The sequence below is a fragment of the Emydura macquarii genome, unplaced genomic scaffold (genome assembly GCF_026122565.2).
Source record: "Emydura macquarii macquarii isolate MOO-44397 ecotype Brisbane River unplaced genomic scaffold, CSIRO-AGI_Emac_v2 contig_2636, whole genome shotgun sequence".
Taxonomy (NCBI): domain Eukaryota; kingdom Metazoa; phylum Chordata; order Testudines; family Chelidae; genus Emydura; species Emydura macquarii.
The window spans coordinates 16340912-16359886 of record NW_027132773.1 but is presented as its reverse complement, the minus strand read 5'-3'; the positions used below and the strand labels follow the sequence as shown (position 1 = coordinate 16359886).

At 38.6% G+C, this 18975-nt stretch overlaps 1 protein-coding gene across 1 annotated transcript in view; it reads left to right on the top strand.

Moving 5' to 3' along the window:
* Positions 1-18975, top strand: part of DOCK4 (dedicator of cytokinesis 4) — a 373592-nt gene that overhangs the window by 170209 nt on the left and 184408 nt on the right. Inside the window, exons 9-12 of the mRNA XM_067564219.1 lie at positions 7904-7985; positions 8653-8713; positions 10149-10281; positions 12527-12615. Of these exons, the coding sequence (XP_067420320.1) occupies positions 7904-7985; positions 8653-8713; positions 10149-10281; positions 12527-12615 (365 nt within the window). The remainder of the gene's footprint in view (positions 1-7903; positions 7986-8652; positions 8714-10148; positions 10282-12526; positions 12616-18975) is intronic.

Here is an 18975-nt window from a genome sequence, read left to right as displayed (position 1 = left end):
GAAATTGCAGAACTCCTAACTGTGAAATGTAACCTATCATTTAAATCAGCTTCTGTTCCAGATGACTGGAGGATAGCTAATATGATGCCAATTTTTAAAAAAGACTCGAGAGGTGATCTCAGCAATTAAGGCTTCAGTAACTTCAGTACCAGGAAAATTGGTTGAAACTATAGTAAAGAACAGAATTATTAGACACATAGATTAACACAACTGTTGCTGAAAAGTCAACTTGTTTTTTGTAAAGGAAAATCATGCCTCACCAATCCACTAGAATTCTTTGAGGAGATCAACAAGCATGTGACAAAGGTAATCCAGTGGATATAGTGTACTTAGATTTTCAGAAAGCCTTTGACAAGGTTCCTCACCAAAGGCTCTTAAGCAAAGTAAGCAGTCATGGAATAAGAAGGAAGGTCCTCTCCTGGACCAGTAACTGGTTAAACAATAGGAAACAAAGAGTAGGAATAGATGGTCAATTTTCAGAATGGATCAGGGATCAGTAGGGGGACTAATACTGTTCAACATATTCATAAATGATCTGGAAAAAGCCAAATTTGCAGATGATTCAAAACTGCTCGAGACAGTTAAGTCCAGAGCAAACTGTGAAAAGTTACAAAGGGATCTCACAAAGCTGAGTGACTGGGCAACAAAAGGCAGATGAAATTCAAAGTAATGCACATTGGAAAACATAATCCCAACTATACATATAAAATGGTGGTGTCTAAATTAACTGTTACCACTCTAGAAAATCATTGTGGATAGTTCTCTGAAAACATCCATTCATATGCAGCGGCAGGCAAAAAAACTAATAGAATGTTGGGAATCATTAGGAAAGGAATAGTGTAGGAAGGTGCAGTGGCCTTCCTCGAGCCTGGGCCTGAGGAAGGGCCACAACTCCCAGAGCAGGCAGAAAAATGGCTGGCATTCCAGTCTGTCCGGCAACCGGGGAGCTGGCCAGTGATAGGTCTCGCTGGCTGGCCAGTCCGGCAACAGAAGGGCGGAGCCTCAGCCGGGGCTGAGATTATAAAAAGCAGGCTCCGAGCCTGGGCCTGAGGAACGACGGGGCCCAAACAGTCCCCGTGTTACAAATAGATAATAAGACAGAAAATATCATATTGCCCCTTCATAAATCCAGAGTATGCCCACACCTTGAATACTGCAGATCCAGTCGCCTTATCTCAAAAAGGATATATTGGAATTGGAAAAGGTACAGAAAAGAGTAACAAAAATGTTTAAGGGGAATGGAACAGCTTCCATATGAGGAGAGATTAATAAGACTGGGACTTTTCAGCTTGGAAAAGAGACAATGAAGGGGGGACATGATAGAGGTCTATAAAATCATGACTGGTGTGGAGAAAGTAAATAATGAAGCGTTATTTACTCCTTCTCATAACACACAAAGTAGGGGCCACCAAATGAAATTCATAGGCAATAGGTTTAAAATGAACAAAAGGAAGTATTTCCTCACACAACATAATCAACCTGTGGAACTTTTTGCTAGAGGATGTTGTGAAGGCCAAGACTATACCAGGGTTAAAAAAAGAGCTAGATAAGCTCACGGAGGATAGGTGCATCAATGGATATTAGCCAGGATGGGCAGAGATGCAAAACCATGTTCTGAAGTGTCCCTAGCCCGTGTTTGCCAGAAGCTGGGAATCGGCGATAGGAGATGGATCACTTGATGATTCCCTGTTCCGTTCATTCCCTCTAATGCACCAGGCATTGGCCACTGTCAGAAAGCAGGATATTGGGCTAGATGGACCATTGTCTGACCCAGTATGGCTGGTCTCATGTTCTTATGACACAAAACATGTACCTGCCTCTTTTGATTATATAATATAATGGACTATATTTCTGCTCCTTTGACTGATTCAGGATAGCAGTGTGTGTCATTTTGAGCATGGTGGGGCAAAAAGAAGGATTCCAGCTGGATGCCTGAGAAAAGTTTTTTTTTTTGTCTTCATGGTATAAATGCTACAGTGCTAAGGCTGCCCCATCTGGGTTGGAAGATCATCAATTCTATAGAGCAGATTCAGATCAGGACATCTCGCTGATCTTGATTAGGAAGAAGATTGCTGCTGATACCATTAATTCAGAAAATAGAAACCTATCTGCTTAGATGTGTACACCAAGAATTGATTTGTTCTGCAGCAGATAGATAAGAAAATGTAATGGATTTGTTCATTTTAGATATCTGATTGACAGGAACTTAATTATTTATATGTAAAAGCTACTGTAGGTGCTTAATTACAAATCTGAAAAAATAAATTACTTAAACCCACTCACTACAGGTGGCAGTAAAAACGTTGGATCAGATCGCACTCTGTGTTCTTTGTGCAGCTGAAGTGGCATAAAGGGGACAGAGAACTGGGGATCCACCAGCATAGTGGGCATCCAGTGGGCATGGCAGTCCTGGGCTCAACCACATTTGGGCTGGTGAGTCCCTTTGGGGCTGTCAACCTGCTGAAAACTAGAGCATCACAGTGTTAAGGCTGGTTTGCTCCCTGGCTCCCTGGAGGATGAGATGGAAGGTGAACAGAAAGCCACTTCTGCACAACCAAGGATCTGACTTATTTATTTTATATTTATTGATATATTTTGCAGAAGGAATATGAACTAAATTATATAACACAAACCAAAAAGGACTCCGCACTCAGAAGCTGGTTTTGGACGATAGTAGTCTTTACAAGAGAGCAAATATCAGAGGCAGGGGCGTTCATCTGAGGGACAAGGCCAGTGATTATGGAGTGTTTTTAAAACTGGGAACCAACAACAAATAGTTTTCAGCTACTCTTAGCTGCCGTGATGGTGTGCCGTGTGAGAGGCAGCCTCTCTTCTTCCATAGCTAGTACATGACCATTCAGTGCTTGAAAGATTAAAACATTTTTAATTACATCTGGAAGTGAACAGGAGTCAGTGCAGAGAGATACATGCAAGAAGTGTTATGTGCTCATGGCAACATGCCCTGTTCAGGTGATGAACTGCATTCTGCACCAGATGGAGCTTCTGGGTGGGTTTCAAGATATTCCTAACCAGGATGCATTGCAGTCATCCAGCTGATTGCTGACTGTAGCAAAGTCTGCCTGAGAAAAACAGTCAGTCTCCTGCTGCTATGGACCACCCCTACTGTTTGTAAATCCAGGATCACTGATGGATCCAATGGGTTGGTAAAAGATAAGCATATATCCTTGGATTGGGGTACAGATAACAGCTGCCAGCCATTCTTCTAAACTCTTCCCACTGTCTTCGAGTTTCATTTCCATCTTACTAGGATTGAGTCAGCAAGTCTGCAAGAGGTGGTCTGCTTCTATGCAGACACTTCTCAGTCAGGCACTGGGAAAATAATTGAGACTGTAGAATCTGGGGTTTCATCATAAATTCCCTGTTATCTGCTTAAACATACTTTGTCTTCTGAAGCTATTGTATCTATCTGACTCATGGTTTCTACATGAAACATTAGTGAAAAATAATTAGTGCAAATTATTTATGCTAAAACCATTTTAGTTGTTACTCTAAAATTCATTTCAAGAAATCAAAATACCAGCGCAAGCCATCAAAATATTGCTGCTCACATGCCAGCACACACACACATGTAATCTCCATGACTAAAAAAGTCAGCAGATCCATGAAGGTCACTTTGAATATCACTATATGTTTTTTATTTCCCTCTCTGGATTAGTAGCCAGGCTTCAGTTTATACCAGTAGTTGGTGTGTAATCTTAATTCAGAATATTCAGAAGTAGTTCTTTTCTCTCACACACCATTTACTCATTCTTAGTTACATTGTTAGCGTTGCATCAAAATAAATTCTGGGCAGGCACCATTCTGATAAGTGCTTAATTGACTTAGAAGTGCAAGTCTCATTTGAAAGTCAGTTGGACTTGTGCTCCTGCATCATTTATGCACTTTTGAAAACCATTAATTACATTCCTGTGACCTCCACTTTGGAAATCTTACTATCTATATATACCAGGTATCTGAGACCTGCTGAAGAACATCTTGCATGTGTAGTATCATTTAAAATAATGGTAATAGTTTGGATTTGATTTTATTGTTACTGAAGTCAATGGACCTTTGCAATTGATTCAATGGGTACAGGATTGGGTCTGTGGTGTATGTACATTGTCAGTGTAATAAAATATAACTATCGTTACTCTTGAAACCAGCATTTTGTTTTAAAAATATTTTAGAAAACCATCTGACACTTTTCTGTCAGTACTATTGTGTTCATTTTTTCCTTATTAGAGCCTAATCTTATATAGTCTCTACCTAAATATACCTAAACCAAGTTATGCTGAGGAATTTGACCAGTTTGAGATAATCCTTTCTACAACAACATGTCATGTGGCATAATATTAAAAAGACAGCTGGATTTGTGTTTAAAAATCATACAATAGGCAATCTGTCTAGATGGTAACACAAAAGTAGGTAATATAAGGAAATAAGAATCAATTATGAAAATAGAACAGTTTGTGGCAGTGTTCCTTTTAAAGGCAATTGGTAAACTGCAGATTTGGAGCACGTTGTTTCAGTATTACAGAGGAAGTTTCAGTACAAAAATCCCTTGTTGACCTGCTTAAATTAATCTCTTCGGTGTTAGTTATTTCTGTGTTTCTTGTCAGAAGATAGCAGGGCTAGAATGTGCACAGCATATTTTAGTGGTGAAGTTAGCACTCCTAACATGCTTAGAAGTCTAAACTAAAATCAGATGCCCTTAATACAAAGAAAAGGTGCTTCTGCTTTGGGTTATTGCTGTGCATATTTGCCATGTATATGTATGTGTGACTGACTGCTGAGAAGTAAAACACTGGCCCCAGTTTAACCCTGTGGAGTTTTGGCTGATTGAAGCCAAGTTGTTGGATCGCTCAAATTCTGTATTTTCTCTTTCTTCCAGTAAAGCAGTTCACTTCTCATTCATTGTCTAACCTGGTTTCTCTGAAGAAACCCACACGAGATTTTATGAATGCACATGCCCTCTGTACTTAAATGTAACTGAATATCAACATTTCTTAACATTTTAAAAGGCTGACTACTCACATTTGCTCTCTGCTCACGTTTTCTAACATTGTTTTAGTCTAAATTATAGCTTTTGCTTCATTTTTGCTTAAATCATATCAAGACGAATTAAGATTTTTACTGTGGAAGCTGCATCTAGTTCTTTTCCCCCCTTCAATCATACTACATTTAAAATGCATATGAGAAATTTAGCTCTGCATCACCAATTACTGTCTGTCGCAATCGGTATATTTCTGTGTGGCTTGATAGTGCTCTCTTGCTGGCTTTTAATAATTGTATCCTGAATTACACTTGCTTAGCCTTGCAGAGAATGTGTGTAATCAGGGCTTGAAAAATCCACACACCTGTGGCAAGTAGGAAGCGTTATAGGGAAGTGTCTTTAACATCTGCAGAATCTAAGCTTAATTTTTTTTCTAAAAATAAATTTCTAGCTCCTATGTTTATGCAAGCAACCTTCCAAATGTGAGCTAAGTGTCTTCTGAAATCTGCAGGCAGGCAGCCCATGTATTCTAACCCTGACTAGTTGATTTATTTCTCAAGCTACGAGGTGCCGAGTAAATTTTTCAAGCATGTGAGCAAGCGATAAGCTGTTTAGCTATATGAGAAGGTTTAGAGCAGGAATGAATGGATCATCTGAAAGATGTGGTGACGTGTGGATGTACAGTAAGCTGTTACAACAGGCTCTGGGTTTTTGGAGGGCATGCATATTTTTTCAACATTTGCCAGCCTATGAAAACTGTAAACACCACAAGTATGCCAATGATCCAGTGTCCTGGTAGCTACTGTTCTTCTTTGGGACAAGCATTTCCATATGCCTGTTTAAGCACAAGTAATGCAGTGAAATATCCACTGCTGTTGATGATCATGACTGATGGACAGATCTACAGACTGGAGAAAAAATGGTGAGATGTAGAACAGCCTTGTCAGTTGCCTGGGCTAAAATTATATTGACACAGTTCAGATTCATTGTTGGTTGCCAATCATAGAGACAGGCTGTGTGGCCAGTACTGGGGCATGTTCTGTGCTTGTAAGGCACCTACCAAAATGAGGTCCTGGTCCATGACTGGGGCTCCTAGGTGCTATATAATACAAACAGTAATATTCTTCCTATGATGAACACTGACTTAAAGTTTATTTGAAGCCTGGAGATATGCAGTATCTGATATAATAGCAGACTTTTAGTGTATGTTATTTGTATTAAAATGAGCTAATTTTTAAAAAAATTTTGAAAAACACTTTATTTTAAATTCATGAGCAGCAGAAAACAGTTGGGTTTGCAAAGAATGTTGAGTGAATTTATTTTTAAACCCTCTTTTAAAGTTACCATGGAGACTTAAGCTGCAGGATATGGCTACATACTAAAATATGTGTATGCACTTGAGAAAATGGCATTTCCAAGCTGTCTGCATATGAAATGTACAACAATTTAGACTATCCTACTCTTAGCTTCAAGTTTTTCTGCCATCAGATGAGAAACTGGGTAGCTATAAATGGGGAAAATAAAGTGAACTACTCCAATAAAAAGTATACCTGGGGATTCAGACTGCCTAGGTTGGCTGATGTGCACAGATTAAACCAACCCCCAAATGTAGCTCAGATTAAATATGATTTTGAGTAAAATGGGGAATGTCGGCACAATAAAGATTTAACTAGTCTTCAGGGTTTTATACCTCATCCAACGTATTTCTGTAGCTATTCCTGCTGCTATTTTAAAAATGTATATACCAATATAAAACGTTGGTAAAACTTATTTGGCCTCAGCCATAGGCAGAAGAGATGGAAGCAGCTGAGAAAGCTATAGTTAAAAATGCACGGGCTGGGTGATCTCTTTGTAATGTATTTTATAACTTTGGGGTATCCAGACAGCTGTTTGGCTGGGGGAGGGAGGATCAGGGAAGAAAAGAATAGTGCATTGGATAGATTTTCTGCACATCGTACCAGTTGTGACCTTGTTGCTCCCACCATTTAGAAACAGGGTTCTGGCCCATCCCATCAGCATTGGTCCAAAGCATGGAGGCTTCTGACTCTCTTGTAAACTTCTCCCATCCATGAATTGCCCATTTCATACAGTGAGTCTTCCTATGGGCCTGATCCAACTCTCATTACAATTCAGTGGGAGTCTGTCCTCAATATAACAAATATCCTTTCTCCTCTTTTCACAGGTCCTGCCCCCTCATTGGCTCTAAAATAATCTTCTCTTTCTCTCTGCATGAGCAGAGGCAGGATTAAATGTACCTAATTCTTTGTGTTTTTGTATTTGTTTACACAGCTGCATTTAGCAAACACTCTAGCAGATTTTTAAGGCAGAATTCTGGAAATAATGCTTTCTTGATTGCACCTGTACAGGCTCTTATGCCACAGTCTACTAAAATCCATCCAGTCTACCTACATATGGGAGGGTGGAAGTTAAAGTTTAATAGTAGGGACAAATATCCTCAACATCCTTTTACTTATTATCTTTTCTTCTGACAATTTTATTCATCTGTGAGAAAGAAATTGACTAAATGCAAGTTGTGAGATTATGCCAATACCTGCACAGTTAGAATGCTTACCAATATATCACACGCCTGCTGTAACAATGTCCAGTGTACACAGATTTTATGGTTATCATGTTTCTATGTACCTACATCATTTCTGGAAAGGAAATACAATTCTACAAAATAACAGCCCAACAATAATTTTATTTCATTTCAGATTTGCTGTAATTACATCATGTGTTCAAGCGATTCAACAACCTTCTGTATTCGTTTTTTTGTTGGGTCAAGTTCTTAGGACAAATGTTCTGTTTCATTCTTCTATATTTTGAAGAAGATTTCACCTTGAAACAAGTTCAGAATGAGGTCTCGTTTGCCTTCACACTACTCAGCATATCCTATTTATTTTCTTGCAGCGAGAGGTTTTTCTTAAGACTGAATAGGAATGGTTTGCCAAAATGTCCAGAGAAGCCAGAAAGACATTGTTCTCTCTTTGTGGTGAGCTCTACTCATTATTTATGCTCATGTCATGCAATTGTGCTGCATATTTTAAATGAAAGATAGAGTAAATTAACTATTGTGTAATTAAATATTTTAGTGCTCTGAGCTGTTTTATTGGCTATAGATTTGAATCATAATGGACAGTTCAGTTGAAGCACAGACCAATGCTAAAGGTCTTGCAGAGATGCACCACATGTAGGGGAATACTAGAAGGAATTCTGCCTACTTTCTGGAGCTTTCCCAGTGCACAGGTATAGCACAGTAGGCCACCCCCTCCTCCTCCTTGTCCCTCTTGCATCCAGGGGTCGCTTGGAGACAGCAATCTTTGTGCTTTAAAAAGTGTGGGACTGCAGTCATGCATCACTTCTGTACAGGAGCACGCAGTGAAGCTCCTTCTGTCCTGCCCCTCTGCAGCCTTGAGGCAGCAGGGCTCAATCTGTTCCATAGCATTTTAGGCCAGAAGTTGCCCACGTTCCTGCATGGCCACAAATGTAAAGTGTTCGGGATGTAATTTTTCAATACTGTATTGTAACAAATCCTCTGTTAAAAGTACGCTCCATGTTCATTTATCACTTTTACTGGCACATATAGTAATATGCTAATATCTTTAAATGTCATATTTTAATTGTGGGTCAAAAAATAATGAGATTCTGATTCTCTGCAGGATTTGAGTAGCAGTGAACTCAGGAAGGACATCTACATCACTGTGCACATTATCCGTATAGGTATGTATGACAACCTGCCAGCATATACTGTACTTTTAGAAGGCATTGGGTGGTAACCAAAAGAAAGCCAACATGTTTGGGTTTTGCTTATGAATCTGTCACATTAGCTGGGTATATGTCTGAGTAAATTTTGAAAAGAATGTGCTTACATTGTGGTGCACAATAGTAAATAAAGTGTGCCTAGAATTTTCCAGCATTGCTCTGTTCTAATATTTTAAACAGTTTAACAAATTGAGTTTATAATCCTTTAAGGACACAGGACACAGGACCCCCTAGGATACATAGGTTTCATAGCTCCACAGTCAGACCCTCTGAAAGGCCAATGCAGTTTTTAAGGGCCCTGACTGGGGAACCCAATATCTTTTTATTCCAAAAAAGAGGAGGAGAAGGAACAAGAAACACTGCATCATCCTAAATAACTTGCCATTTGTCACTGCAAATACATAATATTGATGTGGGATTATGAGAGAGAGCTGCTGAAAGACCAAGGACACTTGCTGAAATAATTGAGATTAAAATAAGATTTGGACAATGTACTTGGTGAAAATGAAAGATTACTCTCTTAGTTGCAGTGATGCTGGGAAATGTTAAGGGAGGTGCTTTTCAGGTGCTTTTCATTTCAGAAATTGACATTATATGCACATGCACCCAGGTAGAAAAGGTGCTTAGCTATCATTGAGCAGAATAAGTGAAGGAAGGGCAAGTCCCTCTATTTTCATGTTGGACATGCAGCTCGAAGGTTGAGCTACTGCTTTTGGATCAAAGGAGAAAAAATGTTAGAAAAATGACTTGTTTCTATCTCTACTTCCTTTTGTTTCTTTGTTTATTTCTTTCTCTTTATTTGCTTTCTTGTGCCCCAGCATCTTTCCTCTTCTTTTTGTTCTCTCCTCTTGCCTTTCATCTTTAATAGTTGCTGTTGCATGAGTCCACTTATCCCCATGTTACTGAGTTGCCTCTTGTGGAGGAAGCACCTGTCTGCTTAATTATCATGACCAGAGACAACACTTCGCATTAATCACAGGGAAGAGGACTATTAGCAACAACTGCAGTGAAATAATATTTATGAATGTCATAAGACTAATGTCCAGTAGTACATGATACCAGAACACTAAATTTGGTGCAGCATTGCCAAATGGAATATAGTTACTGGGTATGAAACAATAGGTGTATGGGAGGTCAGGAGAAGGTAACCATTGTCGCCTCAGTTTTGGACCTTACATTATGTGTGTGATGCACTTTCCATATTTTCCACGGTTCTAATCTAAGTGGAAAATATGGAAAGATGGAGATTTGTAACCACTACACTTGCCATAATCACATAAAAACCATTAGATTATCTATAGGTATCAGCTGAGCTGTCTCTCTCTCCTTTTCTGTGGCTTTAGACAGCGGCATTTTAGTGGATTATGCATCATATTTGTGTTATATTTGACAGGCCGAATGGGAGCAGGAGAAAAGAAAAATGCTTGCAACGTACAGTACCGACGGCCCTTTGGCTGTGCAGTCCTCAGCATTGCAGATCTACTGGCAGGAGACTCAAAGGATGACCTTATCTTAAAAGTATACATGTAAGAGATTGTTTCCTTTTAATTTTTTAAGAGGTTTGGAGTCCATTTATATCAGTCTGTACCAAGAAGCAGTGACTTTAACTTAGTGTAAGTAGAGGGTTTTAGCCCATTATACTATATTTTAGAACTGGTCAAAAATAGAGAAAGGCTTCATACAAAATTCAGAATTTTTCACTGTTTTTGGTTGCAGTTTAAAAAATTTCTATCAGCTCTTCATGTGTGTTTTTTCAAAAATGAAAATATTATGTTAAAAAAATTGCACAATTTAAACAGAAGTCAGTGAAAAATGTACTTTGATTTCCTAGAGTATGATTTTCATCTGTTCATCGTTGGTATTCTACACGTTTCCTTTCGCTGTCAAATTTCCACTTTCTACCCATAGATTTTCAGTGCCAGAGGGTTTTTTTTGTTTTTTTTTTGATAATCATGAAAGTGTATTTTGTCCTCCACTCTCCTCATACTCCAAAATAGCTGAATTGAAAATGATTTTCCTTCGGGCAAAGAATAAACTTTGAAGATTTGAGCTTGAGAGTTTCAGAAAGTTAAGTTTCAGAAAGTTTTAAAAGCCACTGAAAATAGAGGATTAGAATGGAAATGCTTAAACACCATTAATTATAGCAATTTCTCTGCCTACCTTTATATGGCAATGTGAAATGTTTTGGGGGACTTTTTTAAAGTGCCTTGTACTACCTAAACATCTGCCAAGAGTCTTTTATCACTCCAGAAAGAAGCAGGCAGGGCCATCATTTATATATAATGATGCAAAATAATTACAAAACTGCAACAGCAAAACGTGTAAAATATTAACAAGGCAGTAAATGCAGGAGACTGGAAAAACAAAACATCTCGCTCAAAATTTAATTATTTTAAATGCAAGGATTTATTAAGTGGCAGATGAGATTTTGGAGGATAGTAGATAGGAAGAAAGTTCAATTTTCTGCATGCAGCGACACAGAATATAGAATTCCCTGCTGACCCTGAGCTCAAGAAGGTAAGAAATATTTTGTGGAATGATCTATTCTAAAGGTATAAACTCAGATACTCTAGTCAGACACTTAAGGGACTCCTGTTCTAGTGCGGGTTAGTAGTTGAGTCTTGAAGGCACTTCATTCTCTAAAAAGCAGCCCTTCACCTGTCTCTTATTCCCTACTGTGCTGAATTAGAACTGCTAGAAGCAGTGCTTCTGCCAGCAATTTAGTATTCTGTCATCTAGATTAAAGTGCTCTCTGTTGGGTACCACACTGTTAAAGGTATTTGTTGGACAGTTGAATTCCACTTTCCAAGTCTGTGGTTGGTTTAAAAAAAAAAAAAAGTGGCGGTAGTAATTCAGTTCAGATAAAACAGGACAAATTTGATACTGAGATGAAATTTAGTACAAATGACAAAAAAAAATTGTGTTGAATATTTTTGAAATCATGGTCAGATCATGGAATTCAAACATTTTTAATTAAAGCAACTGAAATAGTATATTTTAAAGTTGTGGCAAGATACTTTTGCACCTCCAGTATGGTTTAATCTATTCTAATGGCTTTCTCCTGTAGGCAGCCTCCTAAATAACCACTTTAAAGTATCCCTATGAGACTAAGAACAAAATTTCCTTTGCCCTTTAGTTAATCACCAGCTCTACTAGGTGTCTTGTTTCTGCTGAACTCTTGAGTGGTCGTGTTAGGCAGGTTTCACTGTAATTTAGAGCTGAGGAAGAGATTAATGCACATGAGTAGCTCAGCTGTAGCTGAACTACTGAGTACCATCAAGTATGCATTTCCCCCCACATTTTCCCGTGCAAAGCAAGCATTCCTTTGGTGACATCCTCAACCAGTGGATGTGAGCACTGCCATGATGCTGCTCCCTGTTGTGGTAAGCTGTTTCACTGGGCATAATGCCAAAACCCACATTGTGCCAATAATATGACCTGTTGATTTAGATGAATCTCAGGCTGCTAGTTTGGTGAGCAGAAAAGGATTTGCTTGGGAGACCAGTTAAGTGGCAGATGAGATTTTGGAGGATAGTAGATAGGAAGAAAGTTCAATTTTCTGCATGCAGCGACACAGAATGTAGAATTCCCTGCTGACCCTGAGCTCAAGAAGGTAAGAAATATTTTGTGGAATGATCTATTCTAAACATATAAACTCAGATACTCTAATCAGACACTTAAGGGATTCCTGTTCTAGTGTTCTAGTTTGTTACAGGGGGTCTGACAACTGTGAGCTCTCTTTCAGATTTAAGAGTGTTACCATTTTCGTAGGTGCAACACAGAGAATGACTGGTATCAGATCCATGAAAACATTATCAAAAAGCTAAATGTTCGTTACAACCTGACAGGCTCCAATGCTGGTGAGTGTATGTTGCAAAATATTCTATTGCATTATTTTAGGTATTGTTTTTTTCAAGTTTTACAAATAAAACCATTTTCTTTTTGGAGGGTTTATAACTATTATTTTCCACACAAAAAAGGAGTACTATTGTTACTATTGTTATATTGGTTAAAAACTTGAGGGGTGCCACGGTAGTTTCATATCCTGCCTTTCATCTGCAACTTAAAAACCTGAAAGCACATCACTGCATTCTCTTACAGAAGCAACTGATTAGTAACTTTTATTTTGAAGGGGTGCCAAGTTGCTGTGGAACCTGGATTACAGTCAAGTCTCTAGCTAGTATAGTAGTCACATATAAGGCTAGATCATCAGCTGGTGTGAACTGGTGTTTGATATCTAACTGGAAGTACTGCCTGGTCAAGAATACTGCTGATGTTGAATTATAAATAAAAAACTGATCATGTTCTTGACATTATGTGTCAAACCTTTTAGGGGCGGGGAAGTGGGGGGCCACAACACTGTTCACAGAACCTCTTGCTGATCAGATCAGATTCAGACATTTTGTTGGCATTTAAAGCTTTTGCTGAGCCTCCATAGCCAGCATCTGTAGTTGTCATCAGAATAGATAAAGTGGAGGAGAACAAAAACCAATGTTAAGGCACAGAGACAGCTGGCCTAGTGGTCTTGTAGTAGTGCTCTGTGTCGCCATACAGGAGTCTTGGATTTACATGCTTCCTGGAATTGGCAGTTTTTCTAACCACTATACTCCAGGAAAGCAATCAAACCTCTTCTATCTGGAAAGATAAGGTAAGTCTACACTGCAATTAAAAACCCACAGCTGACCCATGCAGGTGACTCAGGCTTCTGGGGCTCAGGCCGCGGGGCTGTTTCATTGCTGTGTAGACTTCCAGGCTTGGGCTGGAGCCCGAGCTCTGGGACCTTCCCATCTCACAGGATCCTAGCGCCCAGGCTCCAGCCTGAGCCTGAACATCTACACCACAGTTGAACAGCCCCACAGCCCAAGCCCCCACAAGCCCGAGTCAGCTGGCACGGGACAGCTGCAGGTGTCTAATTGCAATGTAGATATACCTATAGAGGTTTACCACGATGTAGAGTTTGTCTACATAGTGGGGTAATGCGCTCTACAGGAGTGTGATTTCTAAAGTGCACTAATGTGTTGCACCTTAATTGAACTGTGTAGTCCCTGCTCACTAGTGCACTTTAACGAAGTACAGCGCTACTTTAAAGTGTCGTAGGAACCTTTAGTGCATACCAGCAGGGTATAGATGGACCAATTAATGCACAGCTCTTTAGTGCACTTTAAGAATCACACCCCTATAAAGCACACTGCCCCATTGTACAGACCTTGTAAGGCCTTTCATTTTTCTTGTCAAATGCTGTTTCTTTCATGATGGTCCTGAAAATGCATTCTTTGAAATTTAACTGCAGAATAAACTCAGATGAGCTAATTTTCAATTTAATGTTCTATTTCACTGCAGCTTTTTTATCACTTGAAGTTGTAAGTCCATAAATTGAGTAGATTAGATGGGCCTGTACAGTTCAGTTAACTTGATTTGTGAACGTGAAACTTGTCTTGAAAAGGTACATGAAACATGGTCTTCGGCAAGGTGTGAGGAAAAAAAATTACTGCTCCATTTCATTTTTAAAGATTCAAATGAATTGAATTAACAGGACACTCATTAAGGTTCTATAATTTAATATGAAGCCTAGCTGCCAAAGCCATTGCTTTTCATTTAAAAAGTTATGCAAAGATATTATGATTCAAAGAAAATATTTGTTTATGAATTCAGTATATATAATAAGAAACCTACTTTCTGGGTTCCTTAAACACTGAGCATTACCCATCTCTAGAGGTGGAAGGAAAAAATGATAGCAACGAAGTATTAAGTGTTTGCAGTAATACTGGAAATTTGTATGTAGCATGGAGAGCTAGAATTTGAGTTGTATAGTAAAAAAGCATTCTGAAAACGAGAAAGGAATATTTACTATTCGTACATATGTGAATGCCTGCCACTTGGTAGTCAAACTCCCAGGAAGATTTTATTCTCCAAAAAAATTGCCTGGGTATATTTCTGTGGTTAAACCCTTCTGATTGTTCATATGTTTGATATTATGATATGTACTTTCCCTGTATGTTTCTGGACAAGGTCCACTTTAAATATCAGAGTTTGTTCAGCTGCCAATAAAAGTAAAAGTAATATACTTTTTCTCAGTCTCATTTGTGAGAGAGCAGCACTTTACATTTCACATCAGAGTCTGCTAACAAAGCAGAAAAGGAATATCTATTACAATTAATGTAGAAATTACTAGCACCACCTATTGGAAGAAACTGTTAAACTGAAGTTGAAGTTATGCTGAGTTTTGAATATACAATTAGTTTGGAAGAACTAAGTCTTGCTCTTTGTTTGAATTATTTCATTTAAAAATGTTTTCAAATATGTGACATATTTCGACTGTTAAAAATAGTAACCATAATATCATGATACATAAGCCACTGGAAAAGAATGACACTCGGAAAATTGTATGCCGTGTAGTTGTAGCCATGTTGGTCCCAGGATATTAGAGAGACAAAGTGTGTGAGGTGATATTTTTATTGGGCCAACTTCTGTTCATGAGGGAGAGAAGCTTTCAAGCCACACAGAGCTCTTCTTCAGGTCTGGGAAAGGTACTGCATTATCTCTTTGCTCATTAGATTTTGGTTAAAATAATGGCTTATGTATTCTAAGTGTCTTCTAAAGCTTTGAATGATCATAATCATAAAAATACAACATTTTGGTGGGAGAAAACCCAAGTTGTCTTTACCAGTCCCCATTTAATAAAATGTTACGTAATTTACTCATTTTAGATTATATTTACAATATTATAGGTTGAGCCAGTAACTACGTCTATAGTTAAGATTGCCTCACACTTCGTTTTAAACCTCTGTTTTCAGTTGCTTATAACTTTGCCATACTTCGTCCGTTCATATTGAAACTTTCCATGCCTGATCTCTCTGCTTCTGACTCAGAAAAGTGAAAATGGTTCAAAGCTAGTGGAAAATGGATAATTTTGGCAGTGTTAAAAAAAATCCAATTTTTTTTGGTAGAGCTCTAGACAAGAATTTGAAATTGGGGAGGGAGATAGTCTTGTGATCAGAGAAGTGCCTTTTGCTTTCCCTATGAAAATCTGTGTAGAATTGGGCAAGTTATAGGGCGCTGAAAATCACCCTCTGCACATACTCATATAGCTTATGAAAGGGATGTTGCTAAAATCTCCAAAGATTCCATTTGTACTGAACGTGCCCCAGACCCCAAGAGTTCCACGAATGTCCAATCCACTGAGTATGTTCTCTGCTCCTACGCAGTCTCCTACACAGTAGGTAGAGCTAGAGTTCTGGATGGGGACATGCTGAAGTAGCAGCAGACATTGCCCACTTTGGCCTAGGGGAAGGTGCGCTGGGTTGAGAGATCACCATGAGTTCCAGTCTCAGCTCTGCCTCTGACTGGTGTTTATTCTGTGCACTTCACAGCCCTTATTATTGAACAAGATCTCATACCCCTTCTATAGGAAGCAACTAGATATCTTTCAAACATTTACCCGGAGTCTCTAATATGGGAAATCTCATCAAATTAGCCCCATTGCCTTTCGGAATGTTTGTGACAAATCTGTGTGCTTGGCTGTGCTTTCTGTTACCACCATGATCATTTCCACAGTCTTCCTGATTTCCACATTCCTTTGCTGTATAGCAAAATAGTTAAGTACTTTATGATCAGGGTGTGTTGTGTGCTATATTAGTAGGTGAGCTGCTTAGTGAACAAGTCTGTTACTGCTGCCAGTTACTCCTTTAGCTCAAGTGGCAGAAGTGTGCAATGTCCTGGGTTTCAGTCTGCTGATGATTTGCATTGTGGGTCAGTATGGTTCCATGAGATGTAATTTGTTTGTCAGTTTCCTATTTAAAAAGCCAAAGGAATTACACACAAAGACCTGTTTAAAACAACATTAAGGATGCCCAGCCAATCATCAAACATTAGATAACGCCAGAATGAAAGTTACCTTTCTTTGTGTGTATTATGATGCAAATGAGCGAATGGGCTTTAGGTCCCCAACTCCCATTGACTTTTAATGGGAAATGAGGGTCTGTAAATGCATCTTTGTGCCTTTGAAAATCTCTCTCATGTTCTTCAGTTAATGTCATGGTCAAATATTTGTTGTTTTAAAAGATCCCTGCTTCATTCAGTGCACTGGAAAGACAGTGAACTGAGGCAGATGTTTGCAAGAAGAGAAGGGATATTCTCTTGTGTTTAAGTCACGGCACTGGGAACCAGGAGAGATTGGTTGTATCTCTGGCTCTGCCACATACTTGCTTTGTGATGCCAAGCAAGATTATTATTATAATGCATGCACACAAGGATAAGGCAACCTAAATTCTGGCATTTCCTAACTTTGAGTCCTTGCCTCTGTACCCATAACGTTCCTTTAATGCATTTTATTTAGTCTGTTATATAATTGTGGCATTGGCATGCCTGGTGATTTACAGGCACATAAAACAGTGGCCAGATTCATCACTAATGTATCATCTTTGCTAGTGAAGTTACACATGGGATTAATTCGGCCCAGTGATTTTGCCTCAAGGATCTTAAAATCTCAATGGGATTGATTATAACAGAAATGACAATCCTAGGCTGGGTTGGACAGGCGCAGGATGAAGCATAGAACAGCAAGGAACAGAGGGAAGGGAGTATGATGGTCTCTTCTGGCCTTAAAGTCTGTGGGTCTATGAGTACTGCTTTTGAGGAGCCAGAACGAGGAATGCAAGCTATTTTTTCTAGTAGCCACAATAATGCCAAAAGTACAGTTGTGAATACATTGTCTACTGCATTATGTTGTGTGACATCTTATTACAAGTTATGCATACCAGCCAGTTGAAATAATTGCAGATACATTTCATAATTAAACAAGTTGACAAAAGAGGTGTTTTCCTATTTTGTTTCAGATCAGTTCTGCTAATAATTACACTAGTGAAAAATTCAATAGAGGCATACTCCTATTCAATATGCAAAGCATTAATGCTCTTGCTCTAATCTGAAAAAATCTAGTCATATTATTGGGCCTTTTCCTGTAATCCTTATTCACATGAGTAGTCTCCTTGATTTAAGTGGCACTACTTGCACGAATGAGGATTGATAGAGCAGGTCTTTTATGTAACTACAGCACCTACAGTGTTTAGGGTTATTGTGAATGTCAAGGAACTGCAGTTTTTCCAGACATCCTAACTCACACTCAGGATCCTTATCCCCAAAATGCCCTGGGATATTTGTATCCTTGATCATAGTTTAGCCCTGCAAAGAAGCATTTATATGGCCCTAATCATGTGTCTTATTACATCTCTGTACATCTTTGAAGAAAAACAGATTTGCTGTTTAAAGTCATGATCCAAAGTGCACTTAGAGGAGGAATAAGACTCATCATGTTGGCTGTAATAGGACAATCAGAAAATTGTCAACTTGCAAAATGGTAGAGTCATGGTTTTGCATCACAATACAACTTATCCTATTTGTTTACTCAGATATATTGTATATTATATTCCAGTCTCATGAAGTAATGTGGCTCAGATGTAATTATCCATGTGTCCCAAAAGATCTTTAGCACGTTTGGATAATGTAATTATGTGAATTTTCAGTGTACAAGACATTGGTGGGCATGAACTTCCTTCAGATAACAGGAAGGTTTGGTAACTGAAGCCTGCATGATTGATGATCAGCTGTGTTGAGAAATCCATGATGTGTGGGGGATAAGGATGAAAGAGAGTTGGACGTATAATTTAAGCAAGCATGATGTCATTCTAAGTAGAGTATTCAGGAACTACAGCAATAGAATATTATGAAATTTAATTTCTTTCATATTAACTAATGAAATTAATTCCTCTGTGGTGCTTAGCAGCCAGGAAAAAGCTTTTTTGAAGAGATTGCCAATATGTTCAGACAGTTTTGCTGACACTTCATGGAAATATTATTGTTGCACTACTGTATGTGGAGTATTATACACATTCTATAACTTCAGTCTTTTCCTTCCGAAAGCTTGAGTGACAACATCTGAATCTTCCCCACTACTCCCACAACCTGAGTTTGATGTCTTATACTTATTATTGCATCTCCAGCTGAAGTCTGAACTGTACCCTAATGGCCAACTCACTGTTATTTTGTAAACAAGAGGAGGAGGAGTCAGAATCACAGGGATGCATTTTGATTAGTGATAGTTGTCAGATGAAAAGAAAAAATACTTGAAAATTCTGTTTCTGAATTACTGAATACATATATGTAACTGGATTTCCACTCTAACTGTATAAGAGAACATATACAGTGTCAGGCCCTCAGCATTG